The sequence below is a fragment of the Phyllopteryx taeniolatus genome, chromosome 9 (assembly GCF_024500385.1).
Source record: "Phyllopteryx taeniolatus isolate TA_2022b chromosome 9, UOR_Ptae_1.2, whole genome shotgun sequence".
Lineage (NCBI taxonomy): Eukaryota > Metazoa > Chordata > Actinopteri > Syngnathiformes > Syngnathidae > Phyllopteryx > Phyllopteryx taeniolatus.
In genome coordinates, this window is record NC_084510.1 from 22,847,475 (window position 1) to 22,868,716 (window position 21,242).

Below are 21,242 nucleotides of genomic sequence, written 5' to 3' on the forward strand. Positions count from 1 at the left end.
TAATGGTGAGTACACAATTTATTGCTTTTCAGTTTTTCTATACAGTGGTTAACCTCTTTTTACACTTGTATGACAGTTGGGAACATTCTTTTTTTCAAGTTCACTCGCCTACAGCAAACTCACCTCATTTTATTAAGCGCTATATATTTTTATATATAATAGATTTATTTTGTAACTTCTTTGTATACTTGTGTGATGGTTAAGAATGTTGAAAAGTTACTTAAACCATTGCCTGAGGCTTTACAGTTAATAAAGGTCTTATGTTGGCAACAGTTTGACCCTGGAGCATGTTATTTTCTATGTGGAAAATTTCAAAATATAACCAAATAGAAGGTCAACCAGCATTCCAAAACAGAATATGTCTGACCTAATAGGTCTGGTATACATTTGTTTGTACGTATTCAGTAATTGTCAGACTCCCGTAATTATTTCGAGATGCTGGCCATCTTTCGGCCGATTTTTTGCTTTTGACATGCGAGCGCAAATTTGAGATATGAGCAGTGTAGGGTGGCAGTGAACTCAACTCACTTCACAACAAGCAGCAATTTGATAGATAGTGAACAACTCTCCAAAAACGAGGCTTCAAGCTGTCTCAGTTGAAGTTTACTGTCAAACTAAACATAAAATACTGTAAATAGAATTATAGTACATGTTTTATATTTAAATTAAGCACATAATAAAGTCTGTTTAGCTTAACGCTAACAAACAATGCAGAGTGCCATACATAGACTAATGAATAGCATCGGTGTAGCGATATTATAACCCTTTAGGCCAGGGGTGTCAAACAAATTTTTGTCACGGCCCACATTGTTGGTACAATTACCTCAGAGGGCCATTATGACTTTGTAACCATATAAAAGTTTCATCGCCTCATGAAAAATCAGTGGACCCCCACATACTCATGGTTTGGCACTGCAGAGTTACATACTTGCTGATTTTTGTTTTCAATTGTCTTAAAATAATTTTTCAATTCTTTAAAATGTTTTCATTTTTATTTTTTTCCAAAATGGGCATCAGTTATCCGTGAATTTTTGCTAGTCATGGTCTGGCCCGGTCCACACAACAAATTGATGTATAACTCCATTTGAAAACAGAAGTCAGGAATAATTGTTTGTTCAACTATTGATCAAGTTACTGTAAAACAATGGGTTTGGTAACAAAAAATACTTGGAATATACCTGTAATATCTCAACATTGTTATTCTATCCAACAATTTGAAATGTTGGTACAGATTTTAGCACAAATCATAGAATTTGATTCAAATAATTTGGTGTGGCGGGCCGGATGTGGCACCCGGGCCTTGAGTTTGACACATATGTTTTTCACAAGAGAAATAAGAAAGTGGCCTTCAAACATTTATCCTTATTCTCACGACATTTGTGTCTACACCTTTAATTAATCTACTGATTCCGTGAGTCCGTGAGAGTGTCGTGTATTAATTTCAGTTGAAAACAACCCAATTCGTGACCTTCCCAGGATCCTGTTGACATGGGTGTACTATATTATACCACCAGATTAATTTGTACCAGTTCAGATCTACTAATTCAGATTTTGCGCTGGTCAAAGTGTGGTAACTCGTAGCCTAGTGGACAAGCTTAATTTAGTTAGTTCAATCTTTTCAAATTAAATAAGTCTTATACGATGCGCCTTGACCGAAATGTTTCATATATCATATCCATATTGAGTTCCATATGATTCCTAAAATAGGCCCAACGACCCCACTGCCTGTATATACTGTATGTTTAACTTAGAGCCTTGTCCAAAAAACTAATTGAAGTCCTAGCTTTCACATTGAATGAAATGAGGTGTCTGGCAAATGAATACAGCTTAATTGCTTCCATCCAGCATCCCACTGGACGAGAGCTGCGATTGTGTCTGTTATTATTCTCCTTGAGAAGTATTCCAATTTCCATACATCACCCACTTCCACTGCAAGGCACTTGCGTTATATAATTTGTGACAGAGTCCTTCGAATCAAGCTCCACCGCTTTCTCCCAAGTTCACATAAGTGCTGAGATTTCTCCCCCAAAAAAATGATCGACAGTTATTTAAGCTGCCATTTGTCAAACCGTAGCAGTGGTTTGTGTAATACTAGTATTATATGTGCTGTCGTAAAACCATCTGAAATAAATACTATTGAAATAACCACAAAAGCTATACAGCAATTTTGAAATATTTATGTTTTTTAAATGTATTTAACCTGATGGTCTGTCATCATCGGTAGCTGTTGCAAGAGAGGCGAGACCTTGCCGAGATAGCGGCATGAAATTTCAGACAATAAAAACATTAAAGGAATGTAAAAACATGACAAACAAGGTTAAATGAAATAACATGACTACACGACACATGAGGCAATCAGTTAAAAATCAAAAGCTGATCAGACTTTTTAGTTTTTAGAGCATGAAAAAGCCTATTTTCCTTGCTCAGTCCTTAAATTAATTGACAGTTTTTTAAAAAACGAAGGAGATTTTTCCCTGCAATCATAGTTCCTTATAATTAGTTAAACAGAAAACCGTTTTATTTCCTTCGTTGTCATTGACGTAAACCTTGACACACACATGCTTGTCTTGCATTTTCCAGTACTGTATGTCCTGATGTATTTATATCACCCACCTAGAGGTCCCCCTTGTGGCCAAACTGTCTGTGTCTGTTACATAGCTGTGTTATGAGACAATTCCCTATCCAGTCCAGTTTCGAACCAAGAGTCAATTGCATCTCTCCACCAGCACTGAGCAAGCAGCATGGCAGACTCGCTTGGAAGAATATGCTACGTCGCTGCAAAGACGTCCCCACAAAGACTCAGGGAGCGTGGCAAGTGGGCCAGCAAAAGAGAGTTCATCCTGTCAGTGGCTGGTGCAATTATTGGACTTGGGAATGTTTGGAGGTTTCCATACTTATGCTACAAAAACGGCGGTGGTAAGTTTTACTGAGTGAGCGTGTGTGTGTTTTAATCCGGGAAAGTGTATGACACCTAAATATAACCTAATGAAAGTGTCTGTACAGCCCTTTTTTTTGTTTTTTTTGCACAGCATGTACTCATTTTTAAACTTATCATTTGTTTTGACTTCACTTTATTTTATTTACTTGTGGTGTACGGAGCGTGAGGTTTTTCTCAATGGGAAAAGTATATCACGCTCACAATTAAATTCACTGTCAGCTGAACATTGTGTGAGTAAAAACAAACTACATCCTGTGCCAAGTCCCTGGACACTATCGCCTGCAATACTAATCTTCCCTGTGTCCCCTGTGCTTCACATTTGATGCAAATGGCTTTGACATTTTGTAAAAGGCTGAGAAAATAACGTGCTGCACGTGTCAAAGTCACATTCTTGGTTGAACACCGCCTCGTACAAAAGACTTGAATTTGGTAGCCTGTAAAACGTGAGAAGTGTGTTGTGTTTTCATGCACACAAACCCTTTCTCATCAAACGGAAACCCACCTTTTTAACTTTTTTTTTTGGTCTTGACTGCTCTTTCAGCAGATGAGTTGAGAACATCATGCTGTGACTGGGTAGAGCACAAACATATGTGACACCCCCTGTTCTTTATGTTAAAACAGCCACTTCCAAGTAAATATTGACGCATAAATGGACACCCGTGCGTCTATAAGCAAATTGTTATTTACCAAGGAAGCAAAAAAAAAAAGAGGTTCAATAGTAAAGTGGTTTGTATATCATCCAGGGGCTTAGTGGAGGGGGAAGGACTCGGAAAGAGCCCCCCCCACACTTTTATGGGGTGCTGTATGTAAAGCTGAAACGCTGAAAATGACAGCTTCAAACAATGTTTAAGAAGCTGGTGTGAATATTTGAGAGTCACTTTTTTTTTTTTTTTTTTTTGCAGATTTACAACAATAGTCAACTTAAATAGTTCAATATAAATGTTAAATATACTGTGTATATAATTGTTAAATATACGTCTAAATATAAATGTCAAATCTAAATGCTAAATCCATCCATCCATCCATCTATCCATCCATCCATTTTCTTGATGTTATGTGGGGTCGGGTCGTGGGTGCATAATTTTAAGCAGGCAATCCAAGACTTCTGTCTCCCTAGCCACTTGGTCAAGCTCTTCTAGGGGGATCCCAAGGCTTTCCGAGCCCAACCCAGAGACAGTCTCTCCAGCGTTTCCTGGGTCATCCTCGGTGCCTTCTCACAGTTGGACCAGCCTGGAACACCTCAGGGAGGAATGCAGGGGACATCCTAACCAGATGCCACCACCTCATCTGGCTCCTCTCGATGCGGGGGCGCAGTGGCTCGCGCTTGTCACCCGTAGCTCTAAGGGAGAGCCCGGACACTCTGCGGAGGAAACTCATTTCGGCCCCTTGTACAATCTTGAACCTTCGGTCACGGAGCACAGCTCGTGAGCATAGATGAGGCTATAGGAACGTAGATCGACCAGTAAATTGAGAGCTTCACCTTTTGGCTCAGCTCCTTCTTTACCACGACAGTCTGACAGAGGTCTGCCTTTTGATCTCCCGCTCCATTCTTCCTTCACTCGTGAACAAGACCCCGAGATACTTGAACTCCTCCACTTGGAGCAGAAGCTCTTCGTCGAACAAAAAGAGTGCACTCCACCCTTTTCCCACAGAGGTCAGATTCAGAGGTGCACATTTTTCATCCCAACCACTTCTAACTCGGCTGCGAACCGCTCCAGTGAGAGTTGAAGATCGCGTCTTGATGAAGCCTTCAGAACCACATCATCTGCAAAAAGCAGGGATGTAATACTGAGGTCACCAAACCAGATTCCTTCAACGTCACGGCTGCACCTAGAAATTCTGTCCATGAAGGTAATGAACAGAATCTGTGACAAAGGGCAACCTTGGCATAGTCCAACCCTTACTGGAAACAAATTCAACTTATTGCCACAGTGCGTACCAAACTCCTGTTGTACAGGGACCGAACGGTTGAGGTGGACGCGAGAGGTGGATGATGTGGGTGGGGAGAGGGAAGTATGGGCTTCTGTACTAAGTTACTGCATCCACGACCTGAGAGTGGAAAAGTGGTTAACACATCCGCCTCAGCAAGACCAGACCAAGAACACGCTGGAAGAAATACGTCACACAGCAGGCCTGCGAATGCCTCAGATTCCATACTGTTCCATACTCTGCAACGCTAAACGTGATAAGAGGAAGAAAATGGATTGCTGGTTGGTAGTGTACCAGCACAGGGGATAAAAGAAGCTGTGGCTGTGCTATGCAAGTTCAATTTGGAAATTGTTCAGCCGTGTATGCACAAGCACCACTGGTTTGGAGTTCATATCAAAGCAGACAGGCCATCCTGCAATGACAAAAAAACAGAGCATGCAAAAAGGAGGTGAAGACTGAAAACTGAGCTCTCTGTTACCCACTGAGGTTGTGCAATTCAGAAGTTGGGCCAAATTTTAGTGAAAAAGTCACACCAGATGTTAAACTCAATGCGTCAGGCGAGACATCAGCATTCTTCATGAGAAAAGCATGTATCAAAGGTAAATGAGGCATAAAATGACAGTCCTGGGATTCTGACTCTAAAGCAGCTCAATGAAATTTTGTAATCATTTTTTAAATCAGACTATTTCTACCATAAAATACGTACGCCCCCTTTCTCTGCTTGCTGATCCCTTATACCTTGGCTTGCAGGAGCATTCTTCATTCCTTATGTCCTGTTCCTTGGGACCTGTGGTATCCCTCTATTTGTTCTGGAGACAGCTTTGGGCCAGTACACCAGTCAAGGGGGAATCATGTGCTGGAGGAAGATCTGCCCCTTGTTTGAAGGTAAAGAACTTTTTCCCCTCCATCAGAAGAAAATATGAAATAAATAGATTTAACATCAGTTGTTATTCTCAGGCATTGGATACGCCAGTCAGCTCATCCTTTTCTATGGATGCATCAGCTACATGGTCATTTTAGCCTGGGCATTTCTCTACCTGTTCTCTTCTTTCTCCAGAGAGATGCCGTGGGCAACATGTAATAACACATGGAACACAGGTACTGAAATTGCATTCCAATGGGGAAATCAAATGTCTCTATTGTTTTACTGTGTTGTACTGCTGACAAAAATTTTATGTCCGTGTTTAACAAATGTTGTAAATATTTCAGACTCTTGCGTGGTATTGAGCAACTATACTGCCAATTGGACTTCCCATATGAACATGTCATCGTCTGTTGTAGAGTTTTGGCGGTAGGTTTTTAGACATTTTTAGTATTCTTTTGCCTCCAATATCTTTTAAAAGTAATATAAGACTGCAAGGCAGCTCGACTTGCAAGAGTAGCATCACGGCATCCTGGATCCTTCATGGAAATCCATATTGCCAGGCTTCAAACTGCTATTATAGTAGCTGATCAAAAAATTACTGGACCAATCAGCAAGATTCAAACAGACAAATGGTGAGCTGCAAACATATTGTGAATGTGTCAGCAGCATAAATGTCATTCTCATAAAGATTAGCATGGCTACCCACCATAGCAGCAGTTTTATCAGAATATTGTTCCCAATGAAAAATTACACCTCCAATTCCATTGATGCTTACAGACGACGCGTGCTAAACATATCCCCTGGCATTGAGGTCTTGGGAAACATCCAATGGGAGCTCTCTTTATGCCTTCTTCTTGCTTGGGTCATCTGCTACTTTTGTGTCTGGAAGGGTGTGCGATCGACTGGGAAGGTAAGAAAGACGGCACACTACAATTATTGAAGATGGACATTCAGTCCCTGGTGTTTTTACAGCGCAGCCTATATAGTTGAACACAATCACCTCGTGAGATGGTTGACTTCCAAATAGTTCCAAATTTAAAACCAATTTTCCCCATGGGACATATATAATGCAAAGTGAATGAATGTGTTCCAGGTTCAAACTGTGGTACAACCCCAATTCCAATGAAGTTCAGACGTCGTGTTCAACATAAATAAAAACAGAATACAATGATTTACAAATCATGTTCAACCGATATTTAATTGAATAGACTACAAAGACAAGATATTTCATGATCAAACTGATAAACTTGATTGTTTTTAGCAAATAATCATTAACTTAGAATTTTATGGCTGCAACACGTTCCAAAAAAGGTGGGATCTTGTCTTTGTGGTGTATTCAATTAAATATAGGTTGAACTCTCCAATTGCTTTGACACAAAATGAAATGTGTAGCTGTCTATTTGCCAATTATTAGATGCAAAATGCAATTACATTTCCTTAGATCTGGTGAACATGATGTACAATATGTGTAAAACTGGGTATAATGACTTTGATGTACAAGTTGTTCACATGATTCTCATTCAAGCAATGAGATGTAATGGGCAGGGGTCAGTCCCCGCATGATGTCTTTTACCCGTCTGTCTTTTATTATTGTGCTTTTGAAAATAATAACGTGCAGTGGCTTCATTTTTCCAAACACAGCATCCTAAAGGAGCCATAAGCTTTCCAGAGCTGAAAAGGACATATTCTGTATGCTTTTGGCAGACTGGCTTTTGTTCTTTGCTTCATTTTTGGATATGGAAAAAAGACCCTGGAAGAGTATATGGAGCATGAGTATAAAAAGATACTACTGGCCAAAGACTGTTTCACAGTATGTAGTGTGTGATAGAGGCACTTCATCATCCAGAATATCAACTGTTCAGTGATAGAAGGTGTATGTATCTTATTTATGGATAAACCTTTTTGTAATCACCTTGTGATTTGGGGATTCCTTAATCTTTATATAGGCTGTTTTGTGGGGACAGAGTTGAGCTCCGTGAGGTGTTTGGCTCTCACGTAACTTGAATTGTGGTTCAGAACTAAATGAGCTCGACTATATCTACTAATTGGCAAAGCTTCACCTCCAGATAGCTACATTTTGTGCGCCAAAGGGATTGTCCGATAGACTCTGCTTTAGATAAAGTATCTGTGTGCTTTGAGGACAGTTTGTTCGTCCTGATGCTTGTCAAAACAGGAATGGCAGACACTGGAACTGCTCATTCACTGTCTGGGCTGAGCTATATCAACATCAGCGGGTACATAGACTGTAAACACAGGCAGACGTGATCAGAAAACAGGCTCCTCATCACCCTGCTCGTCCTTGATACTGTATGTGCAGTACTAATGCACCTTGTAAAATAACGTTAACGGGATAGCCGTAGAAAACCGAGTGCCAACTTACACCAATTGTTTTTTTATACATATATATGCACTTTATTCATCTATTTAGGCTACCTACTTCACAGCGACCTTCCCCTTCATCATGTTAGTGGTGTTGTTTGTCAGAGGAATGAGCCTTCCTGGTGCCCTGCATGGCATCAAGTACTACCTGTACCCCAATCCTGCACGGCTTGCTGATCCACAGGTATTAAGTATGTTTGTTTACACTCACAAAAATGCACACATTCAAACACTGCTTTACATGTGGCAGGTGTGGATGGATGCTGGAACCCAAATATTCTATTCCTATGCCATATGCTTGGGATGTCTGACCACTCTTGGGAGCTACAACAAGTACAACAACAATTGCTACAGGTGAGCATTTCACATTTTACATGACAACGTTTGACGATTTGAAGCCCAAAATCTTATACTACTACTATTAATAATAATACTAATCATAATAATAATGACTTAAGAGTTCTATAGCACCTTTCATGGAAGCTAAGGCCACTTTACACAAGCGGGACAGAAAAAAACACACAAAACAAAGGACAATAAACATCAAAATCTGTTTGAAATAGGTGAGTTTTTAGTTTTTGTTTGAAAATGTCCAGCGATGGCAGGTTTCAGATTTTAGAGGGAGTTCCAAAGGGTGGGGGCTGCCACGCTGAAGGTTCTGGCCCCAAAGGTTCACAGGTGGGTGCGGGGGATGGAAAGGAGACCAGAGTTGTAAGACCTTAGGTCCTGGGATTGGTTGTATGGGTGGAGGAGGTCTGACAAGTACTGGGGGCAAGTGCATGGAGGGATTTGTAAGTGAGGATCAGTATTTTGTATGTGATACGGGTCTTGACCGTGAGCCAGTTGAGATGGATGAGTTTGGGAGTGATGTGCTGCCAGGGGTTGGTGCGAGTGAGGACGCTGCCAGCTGAGTTTTCAAATGTACTAGAGCCCGTTCAGGGCTATGCTGGCTTTTCCTGAACAGGACTCCATTGCAGTAGTCCGGGCGGGATCTGATGAAGGCATGGATGCGGGTCTCAGCAACTGAATCAGAGAGCGAAGGGCGGAGGCTGGAGATATTTTTAAGGTGGAAGAAGGCAGATTTGATGATGGATTTCATGTGGGATTGAAAGGAGAGAGTGGAGTCCAAGATGACACCCAGGTTTCGGATTTAGGTGGGTGGAGAGATGGAATAGCCATTTATGTTGAGGAGGAGATCTGCAACCTTCCTGAGCAGTGCCGTAGGATCCACAACCATAAACTCAGTCTTGTTCCTGTTTAGTTTTAGAAGGCTTGATGACATGCAGGTTTTTATTTCATGGAGGCAGCTGACAATGGCCTGAGGGCGAGGTGTGTGGGTGAATTGGTGGAGAGGTAAAGCTGAGTGTCGTCAGAATAGCAGTGGAAATTAAGGCTGTGGTGGTAGATAATTTGTCCAAATGGGAGAATGTAGACAGTGAAGAGGGGTGGCCCAAGCACGAAGCCTTGAGGGACACCATGGTGAACTGCGGCAGGGGTGGAGGTGTAACTATGTATGGAGACAAAGCGGCATTTAGACAAAAATAAAGCCACGCCGACCAGCAGACTGCCTATCACGGCATCGTTCAATGTTGCATTCCCTAACCCTGAAAAACCAAACAACTCCAATGAATAAAGTCGAAAATAAAGGGTTTATTTCAGAAACCGACTCGTTTGAACTTCTCATTTGTTTCCTTATTCAAAGGTTACATACCCGTTTAGTTATAATAGTATCATTTATCATACCAGTAGTGATCATTTTCAATACTGTCAGACATGTTTTGTCCCTCAGTTTAACTTTTACAGCATGAAAATTCAAAAGTCGAACCCTGGACAATTACTCCAGCATTATAATTGAGAAAATATATTTTTTTAAATTTTGAGTTTCCCTAATATGGTTCGCTGTCCATCAAATATCTCCACAATGATTTTTTTGTTTCTGATTTCCAGAGACTCCTTCTTTCTTTGCTTGCTGAACAGTGGGACCAGCTTCATTAGTGGCTTTGCCATTTTTTCTGTTCTGGGATACATGTCGCAAAAACAGGGTGCGGACATAGCCGTGGTAGCTGAGTCAGGTCTGACCTCACCAGTCATGCATGAATGAAAAGCGTGGCCTCTGTTTGAACCTCTTACTCGTTTGACTCTGCAGGTCCAGGTCTTGTCTTCATCGTGTACCCGCAAGCAGTAAGCCTCCTGCCATGGCCTCAAGTGTGGTCTGTGTGTTTCTTCACCATGATTATCTTGTTGGGAATCGACGGTCAGGTCAGTTGATCCTTCCGTGACATCCCTACAACTGCAGTATGTTCAGACACGACCCTTTTCAAGTTGGCTCACCGCTTCTCCTTTTATCATGCCTCAGTTTGCGGGACTTGAAAGCATCATGACCTCTATAACGGATATCTACCCTTCCCAGATCCAAAAAGGATACCGCAGAGAGCTGATTTTATTGATACTCTGTGTTTTTTGCTGTCTCTGTGGCCACTTGTTGGTCTCACAGGTAAGAAGTCAGTTTACCATGTAAGTACACATATTTATTGAAGATGTAAGCTTTCTTTCCGTCAATGATTTTTACTCATTAGTAAAAATAAATAATGCATGGTGTAATGGTAGATGCACCTCACTTTGGCACAGCCAGCATGGGTTCAGCTCACACTCAGTGACGGTGTGAATGTGAGTGTGAATGGTTGCCTGTCTCTACATATGCCCACTAATTGACTGTCAACCAGTGCAGGCTGTAGTCGACCTGCCGCCTGATGTCAGCTGAAATAGGCTTCAGCTTCCTGTGAGCCTGAAAAATACAACCAGTATGGGAAATGGATGGATGGTTAATGCGTATTCAATTGCATTTTATATAATTGGAAAGCCTGATTATTCAGGGGTGGAGGGGTAGCAAAAACCAAATAACATGCTAAAACTAAAGCAATTTAGCTAAATCTAGGGGAAGCGAATACATTTTTGCCTTGATATAAGAGTTTAATTTGTTCTCGTATCTTAAATCATCTTTTTGTGTTAAAACAAATAATAAATAATAATAAATGCAATCAATTCGCTCCAGCCTCCCCCCAAAAAATGTTTGGAATGTGTTTTTTTCATAACAAAAATAACACTCTATAAGAGGGGTGTCAAACTAATTTTTATTGCGGGCCACATTGTAGTTACAGTTTCTCTCAGAGGGCCATTTTGACTATGAAACCATATACTGTAAATATACTTTCGCAGGCCACATAAAATGATGTGGTGGGCTGGATTTGGCCTGCGGGCCTTGAGCTTGACTCTAGAATATCATACTTTTATCAAACATACAGTAATGACATAATTAAATAGAATGTAAATACTCAAACAGTTTTTGACACACTTTTTGCTTCATTTCAAGGGACATTGTGCTGCTCCTTCTGGTGTGTGCAATTTGACCACTTGTGGGCAATATAATACTGAACAATTTCAAAACTGACTCAGTAAGGTGCAGTAATAGTAATTTTTCGCAAAGGATAAAGAATAAATGACTGTGGGTATTATTTTATATATGTTGCTCCACTGTTTTTGTTCAAATAGTCATTGCTTGATGGGTTACAAAAGAGCTACTGATGCCATTTGTTAGCCCGTCTATGGCATTTTGCCATATTAGTATTAGGTTAAACGGACAGTTGTTAGGCAAAGCTATGTGGTTGTTTTAAATACATAAGCTGTAATTCTCTTAGTTTAATGTTTAGTTTGACAGTAAACTTCAACTGGGAGTGGTAATAAAAAGCTAGAAGCCTTTTTTTTTTTAAGAATTGCTCACTATCTACCAAACTGCTGCTTCTTAAGTGAGTTGACTTCACTGCCACTATATAGCACATATCTCAAATATTGCCTCACAAGTCAAAGTAAAAAAAATTGGCCAAAGCACAGCTCGTATCTCGAAGATCCGTAAGTCGGGTCACTTGTATCTCAAGGCACCGCTGTATGCCAAAATCCCCTGCAATATTTTCTTGTTGGTATTCACTTTTGTTTTGTTTAAGTACTGTCGGGAGTGTGCCAGAATGACACCTAATTCACGGCCCTTGTGTACGTGAGTCCTGCAACTTTGTTGAGTTTGTATGTGCCCCGAGTATCAACATCAACACACGTTTGTCCCACCAGAATGAGGTCAGTGCATCAGGGCAGCTCCTGGTTTAGGACTGGGATGCCATCCCCAGCAAAATGTGACCAGGCTGGCACTAGAGTGAATACCCACATGATGATTTTTGGCACATTTTGGGGGGCTCTATCCGACACGTTTAGCAGTGTTGGTCATTCCACAAATGCAAATCCTTACACATTGTCCCTTGTTTTAAAGTGGCTTTCCAGTGATATACAGTACTGTTTAATACAACACCACTTCGTACTACTAAAGGGGAGAAAGAAAATGACTGAAGTAATGTTTCCAAACTGTTTTAAGGGGTTCATAACAAACTGTTTCTTGTTATTGTAGGCCGGCTCATACATTCTGCAGATTTTTGATCACTATGTCTGCAGTGGTCCCACTCTTCTTTTGATGGCAGTCTTCCAGTCGGTGGCTATCGGATGGATTTATGGTTAGAAACTGTGAAAGCGAACGCTTCTTTTTATTGCACGCTTTGTTCAATTTATACATTCTCCGTTTCATGTGTTGTACAAATGTAGTTATCATTTTGGAAAGGTTAGATATATAGAATTAGCCCGGGAATAAGCTACATCTCACGGGCATGGACATCAAAAGGTAAGTTGTTGCGTAAGAAAGTATCAATATTGTTTAGGGATGCGCATTTGACGACATTTACTTGATCAAAGATTGGGAAAATTAATTCTAACTAATCAATTAGATGGGAGAAAGTCAGAACTTGGAATGGAAACATCAAATACTATATAACAAATAGCCAAGCGGACATCATGTTGTGAATGTCTAGGTAGATGAGGCTAGTTGCTGGTTGCAGTCCAGTTGTGCACTCAATTGCTTCAAAACATGATTAATCAATAATAAACCTCATACAATTTGACAGAATTCTGAAGCCTCAATAATTATGCTATTATAAATTTGATTATACGATGTCTAGGCTACATCATCTTTTCAGTTCTCTGATTTAAATACAGATGATTAATATGCTGTCTGACAAAAATAACCGAAGGCTCCATTGCACTATGTCACCTTTGTACAGCTATATTAAAATAGAGAGCACCCATTAAGTCACACAGTATACGATATGATATCGTATGAGCTGGAGGCAGCACATTCAAAGTGTTTGTGTGTTTTTAGGTGCTGATCGCTTCAGTGACAACATTGAGGATATGATCGGATACAAACCTCTGTCGCTGCTCAAGTACTGCTGGCTCTATGTCACGCCTGTTATATGCAGTGTAAGTGCGGCAAAGCATACAACAAATATGTACGGGTTGAGCTCAGCACATTTCACGTGTCCTTTTGTTTCCTTTTAAAGGGAACACTTGTGTTCCTGTTGCTGAAATACACACCACTCAAGTTCAACAACACCTATGTGTATCCTTGGTGGGCCTATTGGATTGGCTGGTTCCTGGCTTCGTCATCGCTCTGTCTGATTCCCGTTGGCATGATCTGCAAATTAGCCAAAGGAAAGGGGACTCTCTGGCAGGTCCGTGCTTCAGAGAGCCGCTACCGCCTAACATTGTTGGTCCTTAACAAAATATCACGTCCTGTGTGCCCCTAGCGTGTCAAGACAAGCACCCAATGTGCAGACGACCTCCCAATGATGGCCAAGGAAATGGCGACTCTTCGCATTGCACTGCATGTTCACGATGATGGCAAAAACAGTAATATTCGATAAAATAGCGTTCGTTGAATGCCATTCTCATTACATATATACTTTATATACAGTATATATGCTAGATCAGGCTGTTTACTAAAATGATGTTACCTATTAGTATCTATTCTATGCAGTATGTGGGTATACAGAAGACCCACAATTTAGAATTTTAAACAAATCAGTCTATAGAAAGTCTTCCTATTAAGCTACAGTACAGTGAACCCCTGCCTATTCACGGTTTGTCATTTTCAGATTTTTTCTGGTGAACCTTTCCTCCTTTAGTTGCTAAAAATTCACCTGTTTTTTTTTTTTGCTCATGCCAAAGCCATGTCTAATATAAAACAACATCTTGGCGCCATTTTCTGGCTTCTTGGTCCAACAAACTATGTTGAAGATAGAGGAGGAGCTTCATTTATTCATGCCATAGTCATGTCTAATGGGGAAAAAAGGTGCTTTGGTGCCATCAATAGGCTATTACAAACCTTTTTGTGTGGGCGTCAATTTTTGCTATTCGCTGCAGGGCTCAGTCATCTCCCATGAATAGCGGGTGTTCACTGTAAAATGTAATTATGGCCTAGTGGGCCCTTCTAATTTGAAAGCCACAGAGGTCATACAAGTTGGAAAGGGACCAAACATTTTGGGAAAAATAGGCTGCTGAAGTCGCCCCAAAAATGTTTTTTAAGTTGAACCGCCGACACGCATATTGCGCAGGAATTCAATGTAACTCACAAGACCTCAGTTCAGACAAAACCAAAGTATTAACTGTGTTATATTAGTGCTTAACTTCTTTTTGTAATTTTGTGACAGTTAATGTTAATGCTTACTAGTTAGATTTTTTCCCCCACTACTGTATGACATGTCAGCACACTAGTAGAACAGCTTTGCCAAAGACACTGACACACCCTTGTGTCATGTAAAGTGGGGTACACGCACGCATGCATGCACACAGTCACACACGCACACACACACACATCGATAATCATGGCTAGTTAGTGCATTTTCTCCACTTTCGATCGAAAGTCTGCTAATGTCCTGTTGTTGAATGTCTTTGAAAGGTTATCCAGACTCGTTTGTTTTTTTCTGCATAACCCTAATCAGTTACTCTCAGCTATGTTCTAACTTTTTCTAACTCCTTAGATGTGCTAAATTGAGGGCTAAAAAGTAGACAAGAGTAGAAACTTTGGATGCAGTAGGAACGACACGACACGATGACCAAGTATAAATATAAACAAGTACGATCCCTGCGCAATTTGAACATCACCTCACCGCCCAACTGTGTGTGAAGCCAAGTGGGGGGAAAAAAACAACGAGACTTTCATTTACTGACTTGGAATTGCTGACCGCTTGGCTTGCATTAGCGGAAACAGCATTGACTTTGATTAACATTAGCCTCAAGGGAAGATTGACGTATGTTCTTTAAATATAATACCACGGCAACAATAGACTGATAGTCAACACAATATGTTTGATAAATCATTTTTTACTTAAGAGTACTGAACTAAAATACAAACATTGACAATAGAGATATGTACTGTATGTACGCTAATGCCGCTAAGTGTTGAAGTTTACCTTCAACGAAATGTTCAGAACAAACGCAGATGTATGGAATGGTTATATGGCCAGCGTGCTGATTTGTGAAAGCCACTATCTGCATCTTTTCCTTGACAAATGTTCAGCCTAATTCAAAATTGATGCCAATTAACGGTGAGACTTTGTCCCTCTCACCTGTATTGTATTTGTTACAGCAAAACACCGCTCAGTCATTTACCATTTTTTGACGCTGGTTATTACTGTAACAAAACAATCCGTCAACCTCCGACGCAACGTGTCCAGAGGTGCGAGACGTCACGGGAAACGAGAATCATAATGGCAATCACAAGAGTTTGCACCTGGAATATAGTTACCAGATAAGCTCACAGTTAGTGTAGCGGCTTCTATTTCTTCTTCTACTGTTACGCTTTCTTCTTCTTTGTATTTTCAGGCAGTCTGGATGCCCTGTGGCACCCTGCTGCCTCTCACAGGTCAGTCTTGGTACTACACCACACATTGGGATTCGGGGAGGAGACTCACATGTGTTGGTGAAGACATGGTTATGTGCGTGGGTTGCTGTGTTGGTTATCTGAAGTACACCAAACACTATAAGCGCAGTAAGAGCACACTTGCAGATATCGTCTCCGACATGCTTGGGGTCTCGATGTTAAACATCAACATGTTTGTGCTGAACCCTGCTTAAGGTGCCCATTTTAAACCGAACTTCATGCTTTTTTTTTTTGTCCTTGCAGCACATAGTTTCTGCACAAGCAACCCCTTATTCAATTATTTTACCGCCCTCATTTACACCATCTCTGTTTAAATTTGAATTTCTTGCAGGCCTGAATGTCAGATATGGATGTGTTTTTGCTTGCGTACTGCCTAAATGTTTTTTTCTGTGTGCATTTTCAATACAGCCTCACCATTTTGGGAGATGAAGTTGTCCTTAACAGAGCTCTCTTTCTCTCTCTTTCCGACCTGTTCCCTGTTTATTGGACCCATAGGGGTTATAGAAACACTTGGTTAAGTTCCCTGCACCATGTAGTTAGTAAAGGCTGCCTCATATCTGACCACGTGTGCACTGCTGGGTTTCACAGCGCCAGTTTGGACATTTCCACTTCATTTCCCTTTTGGCACCTTCCCCATGCTGCCTGCACTTTTGTAGAATGCGAGCCAAACAGCATGCATAAGCACGTTACAAAACGAGCAGACTCACTAATAAGTTCAAGCCTACGCACATTTTTTTACTTTGCTATAAAAGAAGTTTTCTATCAAACAAGCATTTCTCCTTTATTTCTGCACTGAAAGTTTTACCTTAGGATAAGCGGTATAGAAAATGGATGGTGGATGGAAGTTCTACCTTTTCTTCATCAGGGAAATGGACTGTTGTGATGTCACGTTTGTGGTGGTCCGCCATTTTTTTTTTTTTCTTTAAAGACTAAATGCAACCATGGGGCCTAGGAAGCTGTTGCTACGAAAAAGAATCCACACAGCAGGGGGCAGTTAAGAGTGGTCGCAGCTAGACTTTACTTTGGTACAAACAGCGCCTCTGTGGTTGGTGCAGGTCATGTAAAGTCAACTTTGAATGGGAAAGGAACTTGCCGCAGACTGATGGGAAGCTGTTTTGAGTATTTGTTCAATAGCCTTCATACCCATCCTAAGGTTCATTTTAGTACATCTTACTAGTGGTATACTCTTGTGTCCTCACTAGTAAGACAATTCAACAAACTAGTAGAATGACTAGGGTGCAGGCACGTGCACACGTAGACCACAAGTGGTGCTCAAGCATATACATAATAATAAAATATAATTATATTATTTAGTTAAAAATAACTTAAAAATAATTGAAATAAAGAAATAAAAATGACTAATTACTATTACTTAAGATGTCACTGATGGTGTAGTGGTACACTCGCCTGACTTTGGTGCGGGCAGCGTGGGTTCAGTTCCCACTCAGTGACGGTGTGAATGTGAGTGCAAATGGTTGTCCGTGTCTATATGTGCCCTGCGACTGACTGGCGACCAGTTCAGGGTGTAGTCCGCCTTTCGCCCGTAGTCAGCTGGGATAGGCTGCAGCGCCCCGCGACCCTAACCAGGATAAGCGGTGTTGAAAATGGATGGATGAATCTTACTTAAGATGGATATCAGGGATATCGTATAAATAATATCGCAAACTACTATATGACATTAAAGCACACTGGTAAGATGACTTATTTATTTGATGTCTTTGATTTCAAGCTTAAGGACTATTTACTAGTATGGTACTAAAATGCTCATTTTCCTCAATAGTAGGACAATTCTGCCATACTAGAAGAAGAAGAATCACCTTTTATTGCATGCATGCATGCACACGAAATGTGTTCTCTGCATTTAACCCATCACAGTGAACACATACACATGTTAGTGGAACACACTGGAGCAGGGGGCAGCTGAAGCACTCGGGGAGCATTTCGGGGTATTAGTGTCTTGCTCAAGGACACCTCAGCCGTGAGTCCGGGGGATGTTGGTGGATGGTCGTTGGGGTCTTGAACCTAGGTCCCCCACGGTGGCAGGCGATGATTTTAACCATTGGGCCACAGCTACTACTAGGACAACTTCATGCTAATAGTGAGGAAAAACTTGTACTAGTTGACATCTGCATGCTACTAGTACTACTGGTGAAGCACCAGGTTTTAACCAGTAGAATTTTATAGTATCACGAGTAGTACTAGTGGCACACAGTTGTCTACTAATACTTAGTAGTCCTACTACTGGGCTGAAATGTGTAGTGAAGACAAAGAGCGTACTCCTACATGGTCCTTTTTTTCCCATATTGCTTCCTCATTCTAAAGCCTTTTGAACAGGTTCATCTGTATGATTATGTTTTTTTTAATGGAACATTCACTTATCTGGTTTGTTTTATGAAGCAATATTGTCCAAGTTGTGCACATTTGTCATTAGGTCAACATGGTATGGTATGGTGGTTTTTCCACATGCTTTAACAAATATTTTTTTGACTCTTTATTTACATTTCATCATGTTTTGTTGTCAGTTTATTATTTGTGTAAAGAACAAATATATGTTTAATTCCAAAATAATTATCTATGGTTTTCATCCCTTTTTTTTTTAGAGGAAACATTCAAGATTCCTGTTGATGCATTCATTCAAAATTAAGAAAAGTAGTCAAAATATAATCAAATGTCATTAGTTATATTTCTTGGAGAAAGCAATTGAAAAAAATGACACGACAATTACATTTTCAACAGGGTAACTTTTAACTTCCCAACACTGCTAGTAGGACACAGTCGTTCTTCTTGTGTGCTGAATTGTCTTACTAGGAGGACAAAGAACGTACTCGACAGTACATGCCAGTTCCTTGAACTGGATGCCAAGGTTATCAAATAAATGCTTAAACGGCTTTCCACAGAGAAGTGAGTAGTAGTTTCACAATCACGCAGGCCAAGAAAGTTTGCCCCACTCTTGAGTCTGTTATGATGATTATGGGATCAAATTAAATTGTTTTGTTTCTGTGCCTTGTCACCACTTTCACTTAACCGCTTGGATGGTTCCACTGTGACATAGAGTTGCTCTGACATGAAAAGATGATTGAGCACAAGGTTGGGAAACACTGGAAAATATAGTCTTAAAGCTACATAAACTGAGGCAACAGACTTCAAAAATGATGCCAGTTTTGACCTCTTGACTTATCATCTTATAAAAAACTGGTCACCCAGGACAACTAGGCTTTACAGGATCAGGATTTTTCGAGGCGATCACCGATCCGATCAAATGATGGATCTATTTAAATGACCTGTTCATTTACTGTATATACTTGTGTACTTAATTGCTCAAAAAATTATATTTACAATAAATAATGTATCTTTGTTCCTCTATTTATGCCAGTGAGGCATAGTGACAGGCAGAACAAATGCATGGTCTCTATTAGATGGCAGGAAGTAAATACAGTAATTAATGTATCCACTTTTTGTGACATTTTTGTTTGTAGGTGTTCCGTGAGATTTTTCAATTGTAAAATATGTTGCTTGGCTCCATAAAGGTTGGAAATCAGTGCTCTAGTCAGATCGTGTATTTTAATCAGTCAGGTCAAACCAACATTACAACATGACAGAAATAATGGATGCTAACTTACTGTAATTAAATTACTTTATTTCAAATTAAATTACTTCACCCACACCGAAACTTTAGAGCATGACTCAACAGATCGGTGGCATGTTTACGTACAACCGTTCGTGCTAGCACTAGCTTGCTTGGCTACATAACGTTTTTGTTGCTTGCTTGCTGCTGCACCGTATCGTATTAAAAGTACGGGAACATACCTCAAGCAAGCCTTAAACGAACGTCCTCTCTTGTCCTGAGCACCGGTGACCACCAACACACGTTTTCCCCCATTTTGTTCTTACAAACACACGGCACGATCCATTATTGTTGTCGTCGCCATGGTAACGAGTGTATACGGTCACGTTCGCGTTGACACGATGAAGCCCAGTGATCGGAAAAAACGGGATGCGGTGAGATTTTATTGCAGTAGTCTAACATAGGGCATTCTTGAAGAGGAAATTTGTCTTGTAGTCTGATCTGGGCATTACGTGTTGTTTGTCTCAGATGTGTTATCTGTTCCACACCCATAACATGTTTTTTTTTTTTTTTAAATAACTTTATTGGCCGCCAGATATTTACAGGACTACGCCAAAAGACACGCGACAACGCAAAAAATAAACTATCTTTTGGATTCAAATATACTGTGCACGATGGCGACGCGGAGTAAATGTCTTTTGCGGAGTCATTGATCGGATCGGCGAATTATCACATTAAAGCCGATCAGCATAAAATGCTAATTATCGGCCGATACCGATAAGGCACACAAAAATCGGTGTAAAGTCTAATGACGACTAATGCCTTTTATAACCGACAGAGACACAATATCAAACGCACAATATGCAAGTTGTCTGGTTTCAATTGCTGTACTCGTGTTCATAAAAATCTATTACTGAAGGGAATTATATATGCACTGCAGTAATCCACAATTAAAAAAGAGAAACCGGGACGGGGGGAAACTTAATTTTTTACCAGTTTCAAACCAAAAACATCTTTCGAGTGTGCCTCAAATGTTGAGCCTGTTGCTGGCTGTATTATTATTATTATTTTTTAACTATTTATAATATTTTTGGTAAAGGTTTCTTGGAATTGTTGTATTGATAGATTTATTGTTCACTTTATACTGTTTGTCTTTACATGTGAATTTTAATTTGTATAATAAAATACTTTATGGAGGAGTTGTAAAATTAATTCAATCACATTTTGTGTGATGGTCTGGTGATGATTTCAATTTCGATTCAGACACAAAAGCAGAGGATCCACTAAAAATGTAATTATTCCAAAAGATCAACTTTTGTTTCTCAATTATCAGGTAAACATGGCAAAAATAGTAATGAAAACAACATAAGAATCTCCAGTGGAAACCTAAATCTAGTAAAAAAAAAATAACTGTGATAATGCGATTGCTCAAGTGTGTCCAACTTCTTATAACCAGGATGGGGCTGTGTTCAGAAGTGACCAATCACTTTCCAACTAATTTTAAATAGTCAGCCAGACCTGACACCCTTTAATGTGCCTCTCATTAATGCCTTTTTTTTTGCTTGTTTTATAGAAAAAGCCTGAATGGTTTGTGCTAACACCGACAGCTATTTCAAACTGATCATAATTTTCTCCACCTTGTCTAATGCCCCAGTTCCAGCCCAAGAATGATGCAGCCATGCTTCATTTTAAGTGTTGTTTTGTTCTTTTGGATTTATGGGCAAAACTTTAATTGAACCTTGGTTTAATTGGA

At 40.2% G+C, this 21,242-nt stretch overlaps 1 protein-coding gene across 9 annotated transcripts; it reads left to right on the top strand.

Moving 5' to 3' along the window:
- Positions 1 to 1,574: 1,574 nt before the first annotated feature.
- Positions 1,575 to 20,688, top strand: LOC133483824 (sodium- and chloride-dependent GABA transporter 2-like). Of its 9 annotated transcripts, none has more exons than XM_061785611.1 (14): positions 1,575 to 2,916; positions 5,618 to 5,752; positions 5,825 to 6,158; positions 6,510 to 6,642; positions 8,161 to 8,295; positions 8,362 to 8,465; positions 10,059 to 10,183; positions 10,258 to 10,370; positions 10,468 to 10,605; positions 12,562 to 12,664; positions 13,363 to 13,463; positions 13,544 to 13,714; positions 15,867 to 15,906; positions 16,333 to 20,688. In XM_061785611.1, the coding sequence occupies exons 1-14, from the start codon at positions 2,742 to 2,744 to the stop codon at positions 16,440 to 16,442; spliced, it is 1,917 nt and encodes a 638-aa protein (XP_061641595.1). In that variant the 5' UTR covers positions 1,575 to 2,741; the 3' UTR covers positions 16,443 to 20,688. The 9 variants fall into 9 exon arrangements, 8 of the variants coding, with proteins under 8 accessions (XP_061641595.1, XP_061641597.1, XP_061641594.1 ...); XR_009790207.1 differs by having other exon boundaries at positions 1,583 to 2,916; positions 13,790 to 15,906; positions 16,333 to 16,439; XM_061785614.1 differs by having other exon boundaries at positions 1,752 to 2,916; positions 5,825 to 5,965; positions 6,077 to 6,158; positions 10,059 to 10,153; positions 15,867 to 20,688.
- The last annotated feature ends 554 nt before the right edge of the window (positions 20,689 to 21,242 follow it).